The sequence below is a fragment of the Trifolium pratense genome, linkage group LG6, assembly GCF_020283565.1.
Source record: "Trifolium pratense cultivar HEN17-A07 linkage group LG6, ARS_RC_1.1, whole genome shotgun sequence".
Classification (NCBI taxonomy): Eukaryota; Viridiplantae; Streptophyta; class Magnoliopsida; order Fabales; family Fabaceae; genus Trifolium; species Trifolium pratense.
In genome coordinates, this window is record NC_060064.1 from 29,696,599 (window position 1) to 29,717,623 (window position 21,025).

General features: G+C 34.9%; 2 protein-coding genes across 7 annotated transcripts; one reads left to right on the forward strand and one right to left on the reverse strand.

Annotated features, from left to right (window-relative positions):
* Positions 1-321: 321 nt before the first annotated feature.
* LOC123891322 (ABC transporter B family member 26, chloroplastic-like) lies at positions 322-11,042 on the reverse strand. 6 transcript variants are annotated; one of them, XM_045941156.1, is made up of 18 exons: positions 10,633-11,042; positions 8,493-8,620; positions 8,044-8,086; positions 5,969-6,013; positions 5,720-5,842; positions 5,533-5,636; positions 3,936-3,990; positions 3,779-3,849; positions 3,113-3,215; positions 2,471-2,681; positions 2,310-2,383; positions 2,036-2,092; positions 1,881-1,955; positions 1,657-1,731; positions 1,300-1,581; positions 954-1,015; positions 817-877; positions 322-581 (listed from the first exon to the last, which is right to left on the reverse strand). In XM_045941156.1, the coding sequence occupies exons 1-18, from the start codon at positions 10,981-10,983 to the stop codon at positions 498-500; spliced, it is 2,004 nt and encodes a 667-aa protein (XP_045797112.1). In that variant the 5' UTR covers positions 10,984-11,042; the 3' UTR covers positions 322-497. The 6 variants fall into 6 exon arrangements, with proteins under 6 accessions (XP_045797112.1, XP_045797115.1, XP_045797113.1 ...); XM_045941159.1 differs by lacking the exon at positions 10,633-11,042 and having other exon boundaries at positions 5,720-5,795; positions 8,493-8,583; XM_045941157.1 differs by lacking the exons at positions 5,969-6,013; positions 8,044-8,086 and having other exon boundaries at positions 5,720-5,795; positions 10,633-11,040.
* A 3,252-nt stretch (positions 11,043-14,294) lies between these two features.
* Positions 14,295-19,761, forward strand: LOC123891325 (high affinity nitrate transporter 2.7). The gene is made up of 2 exons (XM_045941164.1): positions 14,295-15,720; positions 19,307-19,761. The coding sequence occupies exons 1-2, from the start codon at positions 14,573-14,575 to the stop codon at positions 19,554-19,556; spliced, it is 1,398 nt and encodes a 465-aa protein (XP_045797120.1). The 5' UTR covers positions 14,295-14,572; the 3' UTR covers positions 19,557-19,761.
* The last annotated feature ends 1,264 nt before the right edge of the window (positions 19,762-21,025 follow it).

Here is a 21,025-nt window from a genome sequence, read left to right on the forward strand (position 1 = left end):
CGTTTATCTCAGTCGTTCATCCACCAATTTATATTATTGATTGCATTGCATGTAGTAGGCTGCGATGAGTGACTGAGTTTGCAGCAACACCGTTCTTTATAGCATTTATGATAGTGAAAATGTACCAATAGGTATCTGGATCCTCTCCAGCCATCTCTTCATTGGTTTTTTATCCTGCGTTGGTTATGTAGTAAACTGCGATGAGTGACTGAGATTGCAGCAACACCATTCTGCCACCAGAGAGGATACAAACCCATCTAGTAACCCTTTTGTTTCTTTATTGCATTTATGATAATGAAAATGTACCAATAGTATGTGTAATTGGATGAAATCATCATTTTCTTTATTTCATTTGTGTGAAATGGTTAAATGCGACAAATAGTACCGGATTTTAACATTCAAGTCAAACTTCTTCCATCTTGTCAAAAAAACAAAGTCAAACTTCTTCCATGATATCATTAATTTCTATTGGAATTGGCAAATAGAAAAAATTTGAATCAAGTTACAACAATATCTGCTTGAAATTTATTTAACTTCGCATAGAGTCCATTCTTGACTATAAGCTCTTCATGGTTACCCATCTGCAAAACAAAAGGGACACATTGTTTATTATGCATTGGTCTTAATCTGTACAAAAATTTACTTTTTCCTACGATAAATATATATAATCTATTCCTTAACTCATAAAGTTGCAAACAAAAACTTGCAACAGCCATATAATTGAACAGCTGTTTAATGTCTAAACCATAACTAAAGGAAACACATTCTTGGGGGTAAAGTGTTATGATAAAATAACCAAGTTTAATAGGAAATCACCTCAATAATCTGACCATTATCCATAACAATGATCCTGTCAGCAGCTTTTACAGTAGAAAGCCTGTGAAATTTTGCCAATTTCAGTGCAACTATTCTTATAAAGAAATTGAAACAAAGGGAGATGGTTAAGAATTTACCTATGTGCTATGATAATGGTGGTTCTTGATTTAGATTCATTTTTGAATGCATACAATACCTCCTAAAATGAGAATAACATGTAAACAACTGCATATGTCAGTTTCATTTAGATAAGCAAAATACATATAACAAAAATTGGAAGTTAGAACTTTAAAAAGTTAGAACCATGATTCTATATTGTGATATCGTTGCAAAGACCTCAAATTTGCAGTTGTGATGTGGTTGCAAAGACATCAAATTTGCAGTTGTGATGTCGTTGCAAAGACCTCAAAAACCATTATATCTTAGCTGCAATTGCCGTTGTGTACTGCAGTTTAAAACTATGGTCAGAACATGAGAATATACCTTGATGTAATGCTCACTTTCAGAATCCAAGGCACTGGTTGGTTCGTCAAGAATCATAATAACAGGGTCCCTAAGAATGGCCCTCGCAATGGCGATTCGCTGCTTTTGTCCCCCGCTAAGTACATTGTCATCAACAAGGGTTTCATAACCATTAGGAAGTGATGAAATAAAGTCATGGGCATAGGCTAGTTTTGCTGCCTGTTCAACATCTCCTTGATTTATGTTCCTAGGGCAACCATATTTTATGTTTGACTTTATGTCCATGTGAAAGATATGGTGTTCCTGTTTGAAACAAAAATAATTTAGAAAAACAATTTATAATCAAACATTAATTAAATATTGTTTCAGTAGATTAACCTGTGAAACATATCCGATGTTCTGCCTCAGCCACCTGATATCCAACTCCTTAAGAGGGATACCATCAATAAATATCTGTGAATGAAAATACTATAGACTATAAGAAATTGTTACCATATTAATGCTTATGTATAGTTTCTACAACAAAAATTGAATAGCTTAATTATACTATCTATCCTCTGTCATTTGTATCATCATAATATTATAAGATATAAATATTTTACCTGGCCGCTACTAGGCTCATAGAGACGAAGTAAAAGGTTGATTAATGTGCTTTTTCCACTACCACTCAGACCAACCTTGGCAAGGTAGAAAATATACAGTTAATCTTTGAGCATCACTAACTTCAAATCACTATGAACAATGAGACAAGTCTTACAATGGCAATGACTTGATTTGGTTTTACAGAGAAGTTTAAGTGATCTAGAACAGGCATCTGTTCAAAAGTCAGGAACAATGAAAAATTAATGATAACTTAAATCAGCTACATACACGTTCATGCCTCGAAATTGAATGGTATAGTAAAACAAATGAAATATATAAACTGAAACGAAAACTGAAACGAATGAGAATATGCGTTTTAATTTTGTGTAGAAATGAGTAACTCAAAAACATGTTTATTATAGCAAATGTAGTGAAAGACAAACACATACCATACTCCTTGCTGGATATTGAAATGATACATTTACAAACTGAATATGACCTATTAACCTCTGCAACTTAATTCCTGTTGAAGTGGGAAGAGCATTATAAAATAATATATAATTCTATATCTTATGAGTAATAAGAGAAAGGGACTCTAATAATTACTTGCCTTTCACTAAGAATTGGTCACAGGGCAAAAGATTCATCAATTGGAAAATTTGTTCAGATGCTCCAATGGACTGCAGTAATGATGATAAGCTGTTTGTCACCCTCCAAGCAGCATAAATCAACCACTCACAGTATAATACATACTTAGTAAGTTGCTCAGCAGTTACACGACAGCTGAGGACAGACATTCCGCCAAAAATCACTGCAACTATCTGCAAGTTGCAATTTAACAAAAAACCATTAAATATTGCGAACTTTGTCCCTAAATATAAGACCTTGAAAATTTTCTTATCTATTTTAATATGACCTTTTTCAAATTTGATTGCATTATTTCTTTATCAAAATAATCCTAATTATATTCTATCTTTTTTTGTAACCAAAAAGCAATAACTACTATGAAGGGTAAACTTCTTTGAAAAATGATATCACTTGTTAACAACATTAATACAACTTTCTTAATTCCCATGAGTCAACGGATTCCTATATTTAGGGGCAGGGTTAGAATATCTATCAAGGTCACGCTAATAGAATGTAATGCAACTATTTCTTTACAAAAGTAAAGGATATCTACTAACTATATCTTTACAAAAAGTAGAGCAAAGAAATAATGACGAAAGTTTTAATAAGGTTAAATGAGCCACACCTGAGTTGACCGATAAAGAGTGTTAAAGCTCAGGTTCCAGAAACCATTACCCACACTCTCTCGAACGCTAATAAATGCTAATTTTTGTAGCCACTGATGGTACCTGATTATATGTAGTATAGGTATTAAGGATATCGCTGAATAATCATTTACAAACACTCAGGATGCGTAGATGAATTCAAAAATTAAATGATGTTAACAACACTGCAAATATCTGCAAGATAGGATAAGTTAATCATGTTGCCTTATCTTATCATGTCTCTTTAGTTAAATTCTTATCCGAGGTGGGGGGTTAGGTTAGAAACCAGAAGGATTGGATAAGAAAATGACTTCCTCATTTACCCTTATAAAATATAAATTCAAAAAATAAAATGTGTGTATTGGTGTATAAAACAAATGACATTTTAGACCAATGTAAATAAATTCTATTGGTTGTGGTTGTGCCATTTTAGAACTAAATTCAACGGTAAGTCCTAGAACTAGAATTTAAGGGAGGGTAAACTTGTCCTAGTAGTACAAGAAAAATAAGTGAAAATGGTTTAAAACACAGGAGGAAATACAGAAAGTTGAAGTTTACAAATAAAAGGAAATAAGGAAAGATAAAATCATACATTACATGCCAAAATATAGATTTTCAGCAAGATAAAATCAAACAAAACAAATCACCTTTCAAATTCTTCTTTTCCGGTTCCATACACTCGAACAATTCTTATCAAAGAAAGTGTCTCCTGAGCTACCTGTAATGGAAAGTATATTAATAATTAAAATAAGGTTATGGTCAATATTTCAGAAACAGTATGTACCAGTAAATCAATGTCTATACGTCATTGGCACAAGCTGTGAAATCTTGGGTTAACCTTGCTGCTTTTCTTTGATACCTATTAAAACAACAAAAACATGCATTAGACAATCAGCATGGGTAGATGATAATACGGCCAGAGATAAGTTTATGTATGACAGATTTAAACCTATGAGCATTTATCATCACAAGCGACATTTTCTTAGTAAAAACATATTCATCATTTGTATTCTGTCCGTCTTCAAGAGTGACAAATAAAACCCTTCATCTCAAACATGAGGGTGCAGAAAAAGCTAGTTATTTATTTAGTTTGTGATACTCTTGAATTTTGGGTTGGGCCTAACTCAACCTTACAAATCGGCTTGTAAGGTGAGGATTGTCCCTACGTATAAACATATGTTTAGGCCATCTCTCATCCAATGTGAGACTCTTAACCATGGTTGTCAAAATCAGGATCAAAGTCGTAGAATCCATGGACTTTGCGACTTTGCTTACCCTCAAGGATCTGGATTCTAGGTAAAATCCAAAAACAGAATAAAATCCTTGCAAAATCGCAGCAAAATCCACGATTTCGTATGGATTCCACCGATTGTGGGTTCTTTTGTTTGGGTAATTTTGGAATGGGTAAAGACAACCCGTTTCAGTTTTTGACCCGGTTGTAAGCCTTTTATTTAAGAAATGGCAAAACCCTATTTTCTTAATATTCATTTGACATTTGCACTTCTACATCAACCGTATTTCTTTCTCCTTCAAGTCGTCAACCTTTTGTCTCCTTGAAAGCAAAGGTTGAAAAAGATCAGCGATCGCAACCCTATACCATTTCAATTGTATTGTATGTTATATATGCCCATCTCTCTCTCTCTCTCTCTCTCTCTCTCTCTCTCTCTCTCTCTCTCCATATAACAGAATACTCATTTCACTCTGCTTTACCCTCTGCCACATCACCAGATTTCTTGTGGACTGTATTATTTACCCGAACATAAACCTGTCCCTCTACGGGCTTAGATAAAGTATGCACCAACTGTCCATTGGGATCCAAATTCTTGTTTGCAGCCCCATCACTTTGTTATGGCAATTACTATTACAATTACTTTATTATCCTATACAAACACAAGATTGAAACAAACATGTACTAGAATGAATGAAAAATTCCAAACAAAGACACACACCAAGTTCATGCTTATGTGGTTGTCAGCAGTTTACCGACATAACTTCATTGCACTATCTAAATTTATATAATTTCAATAAGAAAACAAAAACAAGGTTACATTATCAGATATTTTAACAATTTAGAAAGATCAATAAGGAATCCAACCAAAGCAGAAGGAAATCATCACAGAATTAAGCATGGATCATAATAAATTCAAATAACGCAACTAGTACATGTGATGTTGATGCATCTTTGTAAAAACAAAAATAATGAAACACATTCAATAACGCATTTTTTCAGGTAGGAAAAAGAAAAGAATTATGAAGATAAAAAAGATTAATGCAACAAGAATGGAGTCTATATTATCATCTTAACAAGAAGACAATACAAAAGAGAGAACCAAAAGAAAAGGAGTCCGTGAAGCAAAACTGCAGTCCTTTAAATAAAGCCAGAAAAGTTTCCAACACTTGCCTGCCATAAACCAGGAAAATTGCAGATAACACAGCACAAATCATCAATGCAGATAATGCTAGAGGCCAAGATAAAGCCAGTAAATTAATTATCGCTCCTGTTCCCTAGATATCAAAGAAAAGAACAGGTAATGCACGGAAAAATAATGCAATTAAATTTAACCAGAATATTAATATAAAATCAAGACCTGGAAAGTGTTGCGTAATATCAACTGAAGATCATTTCCTATAACATGCGAAAGCCGTTGACAATCTGCGGCGAGCCTGCTTGTCAAGGTACCAACTTTGTCTTTATCAAAATAAGATATGTCCTATATAATACATAATACAAGCCTTGGGTAACCATAAGAAAAGAAAAGCAACACAAATAAATAACTAAAAAATGCTAAGCATCTCTGTTAACCCAGAATATTTCACTTTGTAAAACATATACATACCTGAAAAAGAATGGTTGCATACAAGTTTTCTCGTAGACGCTTTACCTGAAAAATGACATGTGGAGAATGGGATGACGTGCTCCAAATCAGATAACACCAATAGTAATTAAAAGAAAAAGCAATAATCTGTATCGAAGTTTAGAGGGGGGAAAATCTTATACAATTGCAGTGAAATTATAATTGTTAGAATATACGAAAATATCTTACAGTTCTTTGATATTATGTTAGAGTATCATAGTTTATATTGTAAGACTAGTTTTTAATCTTAGAGTGTCTTATATTATCTCCTAAGATTGGTTTCTATATTACCTAGTTATTATTATGTTTATTACGACCAATTTCTTTACTTTTCACTCAATTATCCCTTGATCTAAGGGAGAGACATTATTGTAACTCTTCTACTTAAGCAATGCATTATTCACATTGGAATTAGACAGAAGATTTCAAATATATACGCTGAGAAAGTAACAAGGAACCATTAAACCTGAAGAAAACTCTTGAATTTCAAAATTAAAATTTGACCAGCAAGCAACAATATCATACAAAACCCCCAACAGAAAGAACAAGAATACCCAAAACATACTATGTTGGTTGTAAACCACTGGCATGAAATTGTTCTAGATGAGCTCCAATTACTATAGTGATAAACTCCAATTTAGTGTATTTTATGTAGATACTTTTTGTGTTAATTTAGAGTAATTATTTATTATTATATAAATAACTCACTTGATTTGCACTATATTATACAAAAGAGAAGAAAAGCTAAAAGATGCAAATCTACTTTTTGAATCACTTAATGATAAACATTATATATATTATACTATTTATTATTATTATTATTATTATTATTATTATTATTATTATTATTATTATTATTATATGAAAATGAAATTAAAACAATGTTACAGGTCCAAAAGAAATCAAACACACGAAGGAAAATTAAAGGAAAGTAACATGTGCCTTCTCAAAGGGTAATTAGAGACAAAAGTGGTGATTAAAAGTGGAGCCTTATCAATAACAAAATTTATTTCTCTTCCTTCTCAGTAAGAGAGGCGGCAGCAACACAATGAATTGGGATTGCAAGTTGAAGTCTGACAGCAAAAACAAAATGACAATTTGAATGGCAAATTGACACCAGACTTAATGGTAAAGTTTTCTCTACAACGAGACAATAGAGGAAGGGCGGTTTAATCATTCAAGAAGGTTATAAATAGAGGTTCTTGGTTTCAATTGAAAATCACGTTTTTCTTCTGAGAACATGCTGTACATAGAGAATACCAACAACAATTGAAGTATTTTTGGGTTATTCTCTTCTCTTAATTTCATGAATCTTTCTTTTATTTTAGTGTTCTTCATAACTATGTATAATTAAATCTTTTCTAGGGCTTATGGTGAATCTTGCAATTAAAATTCCTTTTGCTATGTCTTAGCTTATATGTTCTAGTTTCTAATTTGAATTTCAATATTTTGTTCAATTAATTTTATCCTATTGATTTTATCACATGATTAGGAATGATCAACCTATGAATGTTTATAATCAATTGATTGATCAGCGACCGTACTGCAGTTAATTGGTGGACCTATAGGATAAATGAGACTTAGATTATTGCATGACCAAACCTTAATCTTAGTCTCCCAATCATTCAACCTTTTTGTGCTTTATGCTTTTCTTAAATTTCAACTCTTTGCATGACCAAACAAGGGGTTAATTTAGGGAAAAGAATATTAATCACGAATGACCAAACGGGTTAATAGTTTTAGTAAAGGGGTTGGATATTGAGTTAAAATAAAGGAATTCAAGTGGAATTAGACATAGGGAATCAATGATTGCGAGTGAAACCATGACCCTAGGCCTTTCTATTTTGAATCACAACTTTTACTTTTGTTCTTGTTCGTTATTACTTTTTACTTACTTATTTAGCTACTATAAACAATGAAATTATCGATCAGTCTAAATAATAAATAATCTTAACTAGTTTGATACTTGTTAATTAATCCCTGTGGATACGATAATCTTTTATACAAACCAATGTTACATTCAAAATCGAAATTAGGAGAGATAAAAAACCACTAACCAATGTTACATTCAAAATCCCAAAGCAGCCACTTCGCAAACCACTGAAATTCAAATGAAAGAACCAAATAACCACCCCTCGATCTCAATTCTAAAACATATAACAAGTATATCATACCAAGAGGAAATTAATTTTGAGGCAAGCATTCCTTGTTTGGACAATAGTGGATATAATGACAAGTATGGCACTTTACAAGGTTTTATTTTATCGCCTAACATATGGGTTGTGTGTTTTGAGAGCCCTGACAACAGTAGCCTCCTACCTTTACACTGTGAAGTAGCCTGGTTTCCTCAGGACAAGGTCATTTTTATAGGACAAGATCCTTGATTAGTCTACAGTGCATTTTTGGTTTTGTACATTGGATAAGCTTTTTTACTTATAATTATAGCTTTTGAAAAAATTGACTAAAAAATAGGTTAGAGAAAGAAATTAAGCTCTATAAGAATTACCTGCATATCCCTGAAGTAAAACATAGAAGAACCAAAAACATTGCATTCCTAGAAAATGCCACAGTCTCACCACTCTGTGCTGAAAATATTGATGCTGCTAATATACTTGGCATGGTGATTTCGGAAAGCTACACAAGTAGATAAAAAAATGAAGGTTACTGTTGAGAATAAATACAGTGCAAGTGCAACATAACATAAGAAAGATTTTTGAAGCTACAGTACTAAACATATATCATGTTGCACCAGTCATTTATGAAAGCAGTGCCATTGTCATAGCCATTTGAAATTTAACGTTATATGATATCTGATAGGATTTCATTTAAGCCTCTAGAGTAGATAATGAAGGAAAATATAGTAATATAATGAGAACACTGTTGTATTGATGGACCTTGAGAATCAAGGTGATCCAAAAGGGAAAATTACAGTGTACAATGGAAAAGATAAAGTGCAGAAATGTAAAGGTAAACTAGGCAATTTGAGAAGCCTAGGGATCTCCTAATATGAGTCACCAAATTCTTGCTTAACTCTTCCACAAGTACCTCCCTCCTTTTATACTCTCAAATTCCCCCAAATCTCTCTCCGTCACACAAACAGCACCTCTGCCACCTCATCATTCTTTCAACAAGTTAGTTACAACACTGGTGATAATGATTCCCTGCTGCACCTCCCCGCCTCTCCTAACGTGCACCTCACTAATTCTATCATATCAAATATCATTTAGGCTGCTTCGCAGGAACTTTAGCCTACCCTCCCTCAAACCAGATCTTACATCTTTGTAACCAAAGATTGAAAACAAAATTAGAATATATAACTTTGAAGCAACTTAGAGAGTTCAGTTTTGATCCATCAGATGAAAATAGAGCCCGGAGGCTTGTCAGAGCTTATGGTCCAGGCCTGCTAACTAAATAAGCTAGGCTAAGACATTTTAGGCTTTTTCCATTATTGTTATTGTTTTTGTATTGCATTTTATAAATATATATCTAGAAACTATACTTTTGTTTACCTATATAAAAGCTTAGGCTTGTTGACAACTATAAAGGCTTGAGATTGTTTAGAGGAAAAACACATTGTCTATTTAAAGGGCTTTCTACAAAGCATACCTTGAAAGAGATAAAAAGATATACCGAGATTTAAAAGGGTCAAATCATTCTTAAAAATGGCCAATAATATATATACTTTAACAAACTCAAAGCATGCTCTTTCAAAAATCTCACTCAAAACCTTGAGACTTTCTGAAACTCTCCGAAGACATTATTTTGCTGTCAATGTCATGGTTCACAACACCAGGACCGGTTATTTTCTTTCTATTGCGCCTGTTTAGCAACTTACTGTGAAGCAAGAAGACCAGAAGATACATATTTGAGATAAAATCAGAAAAGGTGTGAATTCAGGGGCCCTGCTTTGGACTTTCTGATCGGAACAAGCATGAAACACCACACAGCTTCTCTGGTTAGATGATTAATGTTCCCATCGGAAGTTTTATTTTACTGGATGTTATTGAAGTAGAGGATCTTGTAAATGACATAAAATGAAGAAATGGATATGCACACATACTAAAAATTTATTCTGTGAATGTACAAAATAATCACGAAAGACAACATATTCAATATGTTCTGTTTTGTCAAACCATCTCTACAAAGACACCGTGTTTGGTGACTAAACTAAAAAGAAAACATTTTTAAGGAAAAAGTTGCAGGAAGGATTCATTGTTGGTTTATTGTTATATTGATTTGTTGATTTGATTTTATTTTTTAAAAAGTCTTAACGCTGTTGCATGCACAAGCCGTCAGGGATCGAATTTAGTACTTCGATATTAAGTTAGAAGAGACCCAGGTCCAGGTCATCTCATCTAAGCGCTCTTAGGGAGAGTTTGCTGCTCATTTCCACAAAGCTCGAGGGATTAGTCTCTGCTGCGCGCAGAGGATACCTGATTTACGCCAACATAATAACAACAAAAAAAAGTCTTCTAAAATCCTACCAAGTCAATATAATTCAACTAGTTTTTTTTTTTTTTTTTATCAAAATAGTCTCTTAAAATCTCAATCTAATACACTCCTAAGTATATATATATAAATTGTAACTAATCAAAGATTGAAAATTTAAATGCTAAATTGAAACATTGCTTGTTTGAAAAACTCACAGCAGCAATGACAAGAGACCCGAAAGCTCCAAGTGCGACCCAGCGCTCATCAGCAACCAAATCCCACATTCGTCTGAGAGCGAGCATCGCCGCAGTCGGTTCTGCATCGTCTTCTTCGGGATGATTTGGTAATGTCCACCAATCACCTCCGGGTAAAATGGAGGCAGGGGACCGGAGGTGTTTGGCGGCGAGAGTGTTATGGAAGTTAGAGGAATGATGGGAGAATTTGGATATGAGAAAAGAGGTTTGGGGTTTCTTGTGGTTGGAGATGAAGAAGGTGTGGAAGTTGTGAATGTTGGAGTGTGGGGAAGGAAGTAAATTTGATATGATGGAGAAGGAGGAGGAGGACATGGCTTATTGCAAAAGTGCTTAAAAATTAAGTTAACTTCTAGTTAATTCTCATCGAGTTTGAATTACTGTTCCTTCTTCAGTCGTGTTTGTGTTCGTTTGATTAAAATGCGAAATATCTCTGAAATTTTAAATTTTGTCAAATATTCTTTTAAATTTGAAAATAGACAAATATTCTTGAAATTATAACATATCAATCAAATTGTTTCATGCTCCGTTTACTGTCTATTTTAACGAGGAAAAGAGTGGAAAAGATCGATGAGACAAAATTTGATAAAGAATATGATGCTGGTGATTGATGTTTTTTGTCTGGTTCTGAATCTGATGACTCATGATGGTCTATTGGGTGGTTAAAGCCTCTTGATTCTGATTTTGAAAACAATGATAATGATGATGAGGATATTGTTGAATGAGGCTATTGTTGTAAAATTGTTTATTTAACTTCTTGACACACAAATCTCTCCTAATATGGAGAGATTTGTTTTTGACAGTTACTTTTTTTTATGAGATGGAAATAAAACAAACAAAACAACAACAAGAAAAGAAATTAAGCTCGTAGACGAGCAACACCCACAACATCAGCCATCAACACAAGACTGAGTTGAGGGTGACAACTATTCCAAATCTTCAACGTGTCACCGCAGGAGGCTCCGGTCTTTGCAAGCCAATTGGTACATTCATTACTCTCTCTAAGAGTATGCTGAAAAGAGACATTCTACCCCCTGGTGGAGATGGCGAATTTGTTGGATAAGCGATGCGTAAGGATGAAATTGAGAAGTTCCATGAGAAGCAAAATTAACAGCTAAAGTGGAATATGATTCGATGATAATATTTCTGAATCCTTCAACTTGAGCAATCTTGAGACCATTTAAAATTGCATGAAGCTCAGCACATAAGGAAGTAGAGATTCCAATAAATCCAGAGAATCCAAGTAACCAATTGCCATTACATTCACGCAAGATACTGCCGAAGCCCGATCTTCCAGGATTATTGAAAGAGCTTCCATCCACATTAACCTTTATGGTGCCTTCAAGAGGAGGGATCCAAGTGACCGCGCACATTGGTTTCTGGATGGTAGAAGTACCTATAGGAGCTATATAAGAATGAATTTTATTAAGACATTGTCAGATAGTCCACTTACCATCATTGAAAACTAAGTCATTTCGGGCCTGCCAAATAACCCAACAAGTGACAATAAATATAATCTCGTTAGAAGATGTTCCATGGTCAACAAACCAATCAAGGAATTGTGTTATGGACATAAAATTTCCTTTCGGGAAGGGAACCATATCCCAAATTGCCACAAAGAAAGGACAATCTCTGAACAAATGAATAAAACTCTCCTCATGTGCAAGACACCTTTTACAAGTGGAGTCGGTAGTCAAATGACGTTTGAGGCGGAAGGCATTAGTGGGCAGACTCTCATGCATTATAAGCCAACATGAGTCGATTTTTGACAGTTACTAACCATTATACTTATCTCCTTCCTTATTTCTCTTGTCATCCGAACTATAGAAATAGCCAATTTCTTTGTTATATCTCTATCTTTCTTATTTCTATCTTTTGTAAAATCTACCTAAACAAACAGAGTGTAAATGTAAAAGTCGAGTTTCATACATCGGTTGAGAATACAATCAATAAGAAGTGTATCATTTGCCTTTTATGTTTATATGTGCGCGGATATTTTTCTATTAGACAAGTTTCTCTATCGAAAATTAACTATCTAAATTTTAACTAGAGTCTCCTATTTATAGAAAACTATAAAATCGTCTTCAAATTTGCATGTAAGCCACATGTTCTGCCACCTATCTTCGAAAACAGTTTGTTTTTATCAACTTGGGCATTCAAATTTTGCATTTCAAAATCTTGAAGGCAAGTCTCTTTTTGGGGCCTTTGAACGGTGTTTCGAAATGCATGCATTCAAACTCACCTTTGTCTGCTGTTGAAATTAAGTCATTCGGCTTGCCATGATTAAGCTTGAAAATAAAATTTTAGATAATAACACGAAGATCACAGATCACAAACGACAAACCACTGAACCATCGGAGTTCAAAAATCGCAAAGGAATAGGAAAAGAATAAATAGATATTATGGAATGAAGGGAATACCATTTATTGTTAGGATTGACTTATTTTTAAACTTTATGCGAAATAACTTATGTAAATAAATAAGTTTTTACGTGTTATTATAAGTTTTTGAAAGTAGATTATATAAAAAATCTTATTAAAAAAGCAATTTTTGTTAGTAAAAACTTATAAATTAATACAAAAGTCTTTTTTTTTAATAATATAAAATTCTATTTATTTACATAATAAGTTAAATATGGTTACGAGAAAAAGTCAAATATAATTTGTTTTTTATAATAAAGTCAAAATATATTCAAGCCACTAAGTTTGGTCTACTGGTGAGGGGTTTGGGTAGTACGTTATAGGTTCTGAGTTCGATCCTCAACTCATTGTAAACAAAAAAAAATTCAAAATATAATTTGTTGCCTATAATAGAGCATTAATAAGTTCCATTTTTTACAAAAAAATAAAATAAATTAAAGAGTATTAAAAAAAATACTAGTCCAGCGAGTGAAAACCGAACAATCGTTAGTTAATACAATGGTGATTGATGTTAAATTTGGTAGGGATGAACACAGTTCGATCACCCGCAACTTCGATTAGGAAGGGACTGAAACCACTTGATATCAAAACTGACATCCGAACCATATTAAGTAGTCCAGTGGACGGGATACGAGTGAAAAAAACAAAAAAATTATCACTTTAGGTTAATAAAATAATTGGTTTTTTTGGGGCATAAATTAGATATTTTCCGCGCGCAATTGTAAAGATTAATCATTCAGTTTTGTGCGATTCAAATGAGCAGCAAACTCTCACTACGAGTTTTAGTACTGCTGCATGTCCAAGTCATAGATTAAACCTAGGAGCTTGGTTAAGAATCTTAAGATATAAGAGATCCCACACAATCTTATCTAAGGGCTCTTAGGTAAATAATTGATTATTTATTCTATAATATAAATCATTATTATTAATTATGTACTCCCTCTAGTCCTTAGTATAATAAAGAGTTGATTTTTAGATACATTGAAATATTGATGTATGTAGACTATGATGTTGTCTAGATACATCATCTAAAAACTGAACTTTTTTTATATTACGGATCGGAAGGAGTAATAAATTTAAAAGTGAAATATTTAATAAAAATAATAGACAATATAATCAAGATATTGAAACTAAGAGGTTAATGAGATATGGTTCAAAAAAAATCGAGTTTAATTTTAATTTTTTATCAGATTTTACTTATTTCGCGGCAAACTCTAGACCACTCGCCCTTTAGTTGAGAACATGAGGTTAATACAAAAAAAATCTAGAGATAATATTACCTGTATTGGTACAATGTTACAATCAAACGGAAACGGCCACACATCTTTATTGATTATGTTCAGTATCACTCAATGTCAATCCGTCATGCATCATGTAAAACTCAATAGTTTGTCCTGTTATTCATTACATGCAATAGAAATTGTTGATTTCTTCATTCTACAACAAAAAGAAAAACTTAAACAGAATCTAGAAATTAATCCACCATGGAAAAACACCACAAACAATCCTCTCATGACAGTGACGAGAAAACAACCGAATTCCGACCATTCTCGCCGGCGGTAACACCTCATATGCGTACATTTCACCTATCATGGTTAAACCTCTTCTCATGCTTCTTCACCACCTTCTCTATCCCCCCTCTCCTCCCCATCATCCGCGATGACCTCAACCTCACAGCCGCGGACATAGGCACAGCTGGCTCCGCCTCTTTTGCCGGCTCCATCCTCTCCCGTCTCTTGATGGGCCCTATTTGTGACCTTGTAGGTCCTCGTAAAGCCTCGGGTATTCTTTCTCTCATAACCGCGCCCATCATCCTCATCACTTCCATCGCCTCAACTCCAGGTGAATTCATTGTCGTTCGCTTCCTTGTTGGCTTCTCTCTTGCCACTTTTGTTGCAAACCAATACTGGATGAGCTCCATGTTCTCTGGAACCGTTGTTGGCTCAGCCAACGCTTTCGCTGCTGGCTGGGCCAACACTGGTGCCGGAGTCACACAACTTCTTATGCCTCTAATTTACTCATCTATCTTATATTTCCCACATGTTTCATCCTCAACCGCCTGGCGGTTATCATTCATAGTTCCCGCCGTTTTTCAGGCCATTACAGGTATCTTAGTTCTAGCATTCGGCCACGACAACAAACACAAAAAACAAAATCAAAACCATCCTCGTACTACTCCTTTGGATTCAGTCAATCCAAAGGAGAGTCACGAGAGTGCATTGAAGGTAGTTTTTCGCGGGTTAGGCGATTATAGAGGATGGATATTGGGATTACTCTATGGATTCTCATTTGGGGTTGAAATGACAACAGATAACATAATAGCAGAATATTTTTATGACAGATTTGGGGTGAATCTACAAAGTGCAGGAACAATTGCAGCATGTTTTGGGATGACAAATTTTTTTTCAAGACCAATGGGAGGGTTTGTTTCAGACAAAATGGGGAAGAGATATGGTGTGAGAGGGAGATTGTGGAGTTTGTGGATTGTGCAAACAGTGGCTGGGTTGCTTTGTGTGTTACTTGGACGAGTTAACTCGTTGTGGAGTTCTATTATTGTTATGTGTTGTTTTTCGGTTTTTGTTCAAGCTGCTTCTGGCCTCATATTTGGTGTGGTCCCTTTTGTTTCTAAAAGGTACGTTAGCTATAACTTCACACTTCACACTTCACACTTCTCTCATTTTTCAGCTTCTATTCATATAACTAGAATGGCCAATTCTAACGTGAAAGAGCGCAGGAAATGGTGCATAGTGCACAAGTTCCGAATAACACTATAATGAATACGAATTTTATAAAATTTATTGTTGGATTGAAAAATTATATTATATAGACCGTCCCTATTTTTTTTTATTTACCGGTTTATGAGTTTTTATTGAATACCGTTAATTTTGATGGGTCTCAATAATATATTAAAAATTTTCAATTTCTCTAAAGAAAATTATAGATGATCTATATGATATAATTTTTCAATCCAACAGTGAATTTTGTAAAATTCGTATTCGTTATAATATTATTAGTAACTTGTGCACCATGTATCAGTTTCTTCACTCTTAGAAAAAGCCAACCAGAATATATAGAATTTTATTGAGAATTCTTCTCTTTGTTGACCCACTTTTCACTTGACTTTGTGGATACTTTTAGTTTTAGAAAACGACGTGGTTATTGGTTAGACAATATTTCACGGTTCTGTTGGGTACGTAGGCCAGTATGTTGTATATAATGGTGATTATGTGTTTTGTTTTCTTTCACAACACCATACATATATCATCCTCTTTCTCCTTTGTTTTGACAAAGTCATTTCCGTTCCGCATGTGAATTTAGTTCAGTTAATATGAATATCACATTTTATATATATAGGAATCGAGACTCGAACTCTAAACACTATGTTTATTCATTTTAGAAGTGAAATTTTAGCCACTAAACTATTTTTTTAAAAAAATCATCACTTAATTAACTGTGGTCATTCATTGTTTAAAAAACTCACCACATAATGAAATATAAAAGATAATTTATTTCTTATAATAAGAATTGAAGGAAAGTAGTATTTATATTAGTATTTCGCACTTTGAGTCTCACTTTAAGGCACCTAATGTGGAGAGGCCGGGGGTTGAAGACCTTCAATTCAAGCGATTGAATCAGATGGAGATTGGAGGTTTAACCAAACCCTTTACGGAGGTTGAGGTGAAACAAGCGGTGTGGGATTGTGACAGTTATAAAAGTCCGGGTCCCGATGGAATTAATTTTGGTTTTATAAAAGATTTCTGGGTCGAGTTGAGAGGTGACGTTATGCGTTTCCTTGTTGACTTTCATCGGAATGGTAGGTTGTCTAAAGGTATTAATGCTACATTCATTGCTCTGATCCCCAAAACGGATAGCCCTCAAAGGTTGAATGACTTTCGGCCTATTTCACTCGTGGGAAGCCTTTATAAAATTCTGGCGAAGGTTTTAGCTAATAGGTTGCGGCAGGTGATTGGTAGTGTAATATCTGAGTCCCAGACTGCGTTTGTGAAGAATAGACAAATTCTTGATGGTATTCTAATTGCAAACGAGGTAGTGGATGAGGCGCGTAAGTCTAAAAAGGATCTTATGTTATTCAAGGTAGATTTTGAGAAAACATATGATTCGGTGGATTGGGGGTATCTTGATGACGTTATGGGGAGAATGTCGTTTCCAACTTTATGGAGGAAGTGGATTAGAGAGTGTGTTTGCACGGCTACAGCTTCAGTGTTAGTTAATGGTAGTCCGACTGATGAATTTCCTCTTCGGCGAGGTCTTCGGCAAGGTGATCCGCTTTCTCCTTTCCTTTTTCTTTTGGCGGCTGAGGGTCTTAATGTGCTTATGGAAGCGATGGTAGCGCGTAATTTGTTTACGGGATATAGTATTGGTAGTCAGGAGTCCACCAGGGTGTCACATCTTCAGTTCGCCGATGATACTCTTTTGTTGGGGGTTAAAAGTTGGGCAAATGTTCGGGCTCTTCGTGCTGTTTTAGTGCTGTTTGAGACTATGTCAGGGTTGAAGGTAAATTTTAATAAGAGCTTATTGGTTGGAGTCAATATTCCTGATTCCTGGTTAGGTGAAGCTGCGTCTGTCTTGTGTTGTAAAGTGGGAAAGATTCCTTTCCTTTACTTGGGTCTCCAGATTGGGGGTGATTCGCGGCGCTTGGTGTTTTGGGAACCGGTGTTGACTCGTATAAAGAATAGATTGTCTGGGTGGAAAAGTCGATTCTTGTCGTTTGGTGGTCGTCTGGTTTTGTTAAAGTCTGTCTTGACTTCTTTACCTGTCTATGCTCTTTCTTTCTTCAAGGTTCCCTCAAGTATCATTTCCTCTATTGAATCTCTTTTTATTAAATTTTTGGGGGGGAGTGTGAGGATTCTAGGAAAATCTCTTGGGTGAGTTGGAAAGACATTTGTTCGCGTAAGGAGTATGGAGGTTTGGGGGTTAGACAGTTGCGTGAGTTTAACCTAGCGTTGCTGGGTAAGTGGTGTTGGAGGATGTTGGTGGACAGAGAGGGCTTGTGGTTTAGAGTTTTGGCAGCTCGATATGGGGTTGAGGATGGTAGACTTTGTGAGGGAGGTCAGCGAGGCTCGGTGTGGTGGAGGGAGATAGTGCGTATTAGAGAGGGTGAGGGTGAGTTAGGTGGGAGGTGGTTTGGAGAGCATGTTATGAGGAGGGTAGGGGATGGTTCAGATACTCTTTTTTGGACTGATCCTTGGTTGGATGAGATCCCGTTGAGGGAGCGGTTTGGTCGCCTTTTTTCATTGGCTGAGACCAAATCGCGCTCGGTCGCAGAGATGTTTGATTCAGGGTGGGGGGCAGGTGGAGAGGCGTGGGTGTGGCGGAGGCGATTGAGGGTGTGGGAGGAGGAGTCGTTGAGGGAGTGTCAGTTGTTACTTCTTGACATTTCTTTGCAGGATCAGACTTTGGACAGGTGGCAGTGGCGCCCAGATCCTGATGCAGGGTATACTGTTGCGGGAGGTTATCAGATTTTGACTCATCAGGCTTTTGTTATCTTACATGATGCGGATAATCTTATTTGGCACCCTCAGGTTCCGTTGAAGGTTTCCATCTTCACGTGGCGTTTATTGCGGGATAGGTTGCCCACGAGAGCCAACCTGGTCACTCGTGGAGTTCTGTCTTCTACCGCTGATTCTTGTGTGTTTGGTTGTGGAGTGACTGAGTCGGTCCATCACTTATTTTCATCTTGTAGCATTGCTGGCTCTCTTTGGGACTTAGTCTATGCATGGGTAGGCATTGCTCCGATGGATTTCATTACTTTGCGTGATCATTTTGTCCAGTTTACAGCTTCGGCAGGGGTATCTCGAGCGCGACGGTCTTTTCTACAGCTTCTTTGGCTAGTTTGTGTTTGGGTGATATGGTCAGAGAGAAATCATCGTTTGTTCAAAGGCTCAACAGACACACCTCATCTTTTGTTGGATAAGATCAAGTTTTTCTCATTTAGGTGGTTGAAGTCGACGAATTTTACGTTAGCTTTGAACTACCCTAGCTGATGGTCTAGTCCATTGTTGTGTTTGGGTCTTGTATGATTTGATTGTGATTGTATCTCTATGACTCTATTGTAAACTTTTTAGTCTACCTTGGCACGTCTTGTGCTGAGGAGGCTGTTTGTGTTAATATATCTCATTTTGGCTTCTTCAAAAAAAAAAAAGTATTTGCTAGCAATGTTTTTCATTTTTTTTTCTTATACATCCATATATATGCAGATCACTAGGCGTAATATCAGGAATGACAGGGAGTGGTGGAACTATAGGAGCTGTTGTGACTCAAATGCTCTTGTTCTCAGGTGATAAATTATCAAAGCAAACAAGCATATCATTAATGGGCCTAATGATGATATTATGTACTCTTCCTGTAACCTTGATCTACTTCCCTCAATCTGGTGGCATCTTTTGTGGTCCTTCTGCAGATCATGATGATGATGATGAAGAAGAAAATTATAGCTTGTTGGAGTAGTTTATTTAGAACAATAAATATTCTATAAATTTTTTTAAAGAGTGCTTCAAAACACTCGTTAGAAAAACATTATTGTGATAATTCTGCGGTGTATGTACAAAGTCCCCGACACCAATCGATTTTGAATGACTTCTTTTGTGAAGCATCCAACTCCAATAAGAAATGTTATATGCGTTTGTTTATAATAAACATGTTTATGGGACCATTTATGATGCCACCCACTTTGAACTTAATTAAATCCGTCGTTTGTGTTTGGAATACTTATATATATAAAATGTGATATATCTACCAAACTGAACTAAACTTACCAAAACTTTATTTCTTTTATTTTGGAAACTAATTATATTTTTTTTTTATAAATTTATACTTTTGTTTAAAAATTGATTGTTCAAATAACATTTTTCTATTTAAAGACAACAATGTTATGGCACTCGGTTGTTTTTCCACTCACATTGGTATATATCAATTTATCTTCATGTTGAATTAGTGGGAGCAATGTTAGCTATTGAGATGGTTCATGCTGAAGGTTGGAAGTTCCTTTGGCTAGGTGGTGAAAATATCTTTCAACAACAAACACATTGTTCCTTGGACTCATTATAATAGATGGCTTAATTGTCTAGAACTTCTCAAGGTTATGTACTTTGTTGTAACTCACTTTTTTTTTTTTTAATATCATGGTCTTCCTATTTAGATTTAAATGAAGTGTCTTGTTTATTCATTTTGTAATCAAAATGCATCAATTGAGGAGATCCACCTTCCATACACCGAACTCGACCCAGTTTGTTTTAAGGCCCATAAGTGTCTTCCCCTGCTTAATGGTTAATGAAGCCTCGACATCAGAATGATTGACACTTACTACCAATCAAGGCTATCCCGCCATTTTTCGACAATCATTAACGGCGAGGTCGACAAAACTGTCCTTCCATTAATGACCTTGCACTCCACACCGCAGGCTATTTAAAGCCTTTTAATGCAGAAGACACAGGTACATTATTCTCTAACTCTTAAAACATTTGCTTCACACTCTTGCTAAGTTGAGCGTCGGAGCACTTGCATGTACAAAACCCTCATCTCATTCACAGAATTGAGGAGCATCATCATCATGCAAGATCTTCTCTAACCAAAGAAACAAATCAAACTACCAAAAAAATATCTAGTTAATCAAATAAATGAAAACATAAACCCTTTATTAAATTCAAGAAGTAAAAATCTTTAATTTAAACCTATTATATACAATTTTTGATGTTCAAAAAAAAAAACTCTTAAAATAAAAAATGACCAAAGAAAACTAAAATAATTAATGATGAAAAAAAATAAAAACATGTTAATGATTAATAGTTGTCAATACTTTTTATTTACATTGACGATACACAACAATTAAACTCATGTATTATTCCTACGACTAATTTTGTCATCACTCTACGCTATAATTTTTCTTTTGTGAGTTTTCTTTGTCTTTTTTTTTCTTT

Bases quoted from the DNA above. Each gene is read 5' to 3' on its own strand.
- LOC123891325 (XM_045941164.1), top strand. From the start codon at position 14,573: ATGGAAAAACACCACAAACAATCCTCTCATGACAGTGACGAGAAAACA. The intron at 15,721-19,306 runs GTACGTTAGCTA...ATATATATGCAG, and splicing joins GTCCCTTTTGTTTCTAAAAG to ATCACTAGGCGTAATATCAG.
- LOC123891322 (XM_045941156.1), bottom strand. From the start codon at position 10,983: ATGTCCTCCTCCTCCTTCTCCATCATATCAAATTTACTTCCTTCCCCA. The intron at 3,991-5,532 runs GCAAGTGTTGGA...TTGTTTTAATAG, and splicing joins ATTTTCCTGGTTTATGGCAG to GTATCAAAGAAAAGCAGCAA. The intron at 878-953 runs GTAAATTCTTAA...AAAATTTCACAG, and splicing joins ACCATTATCATAGCACATAG to GCTTTCTACTGTAAAAGCTG.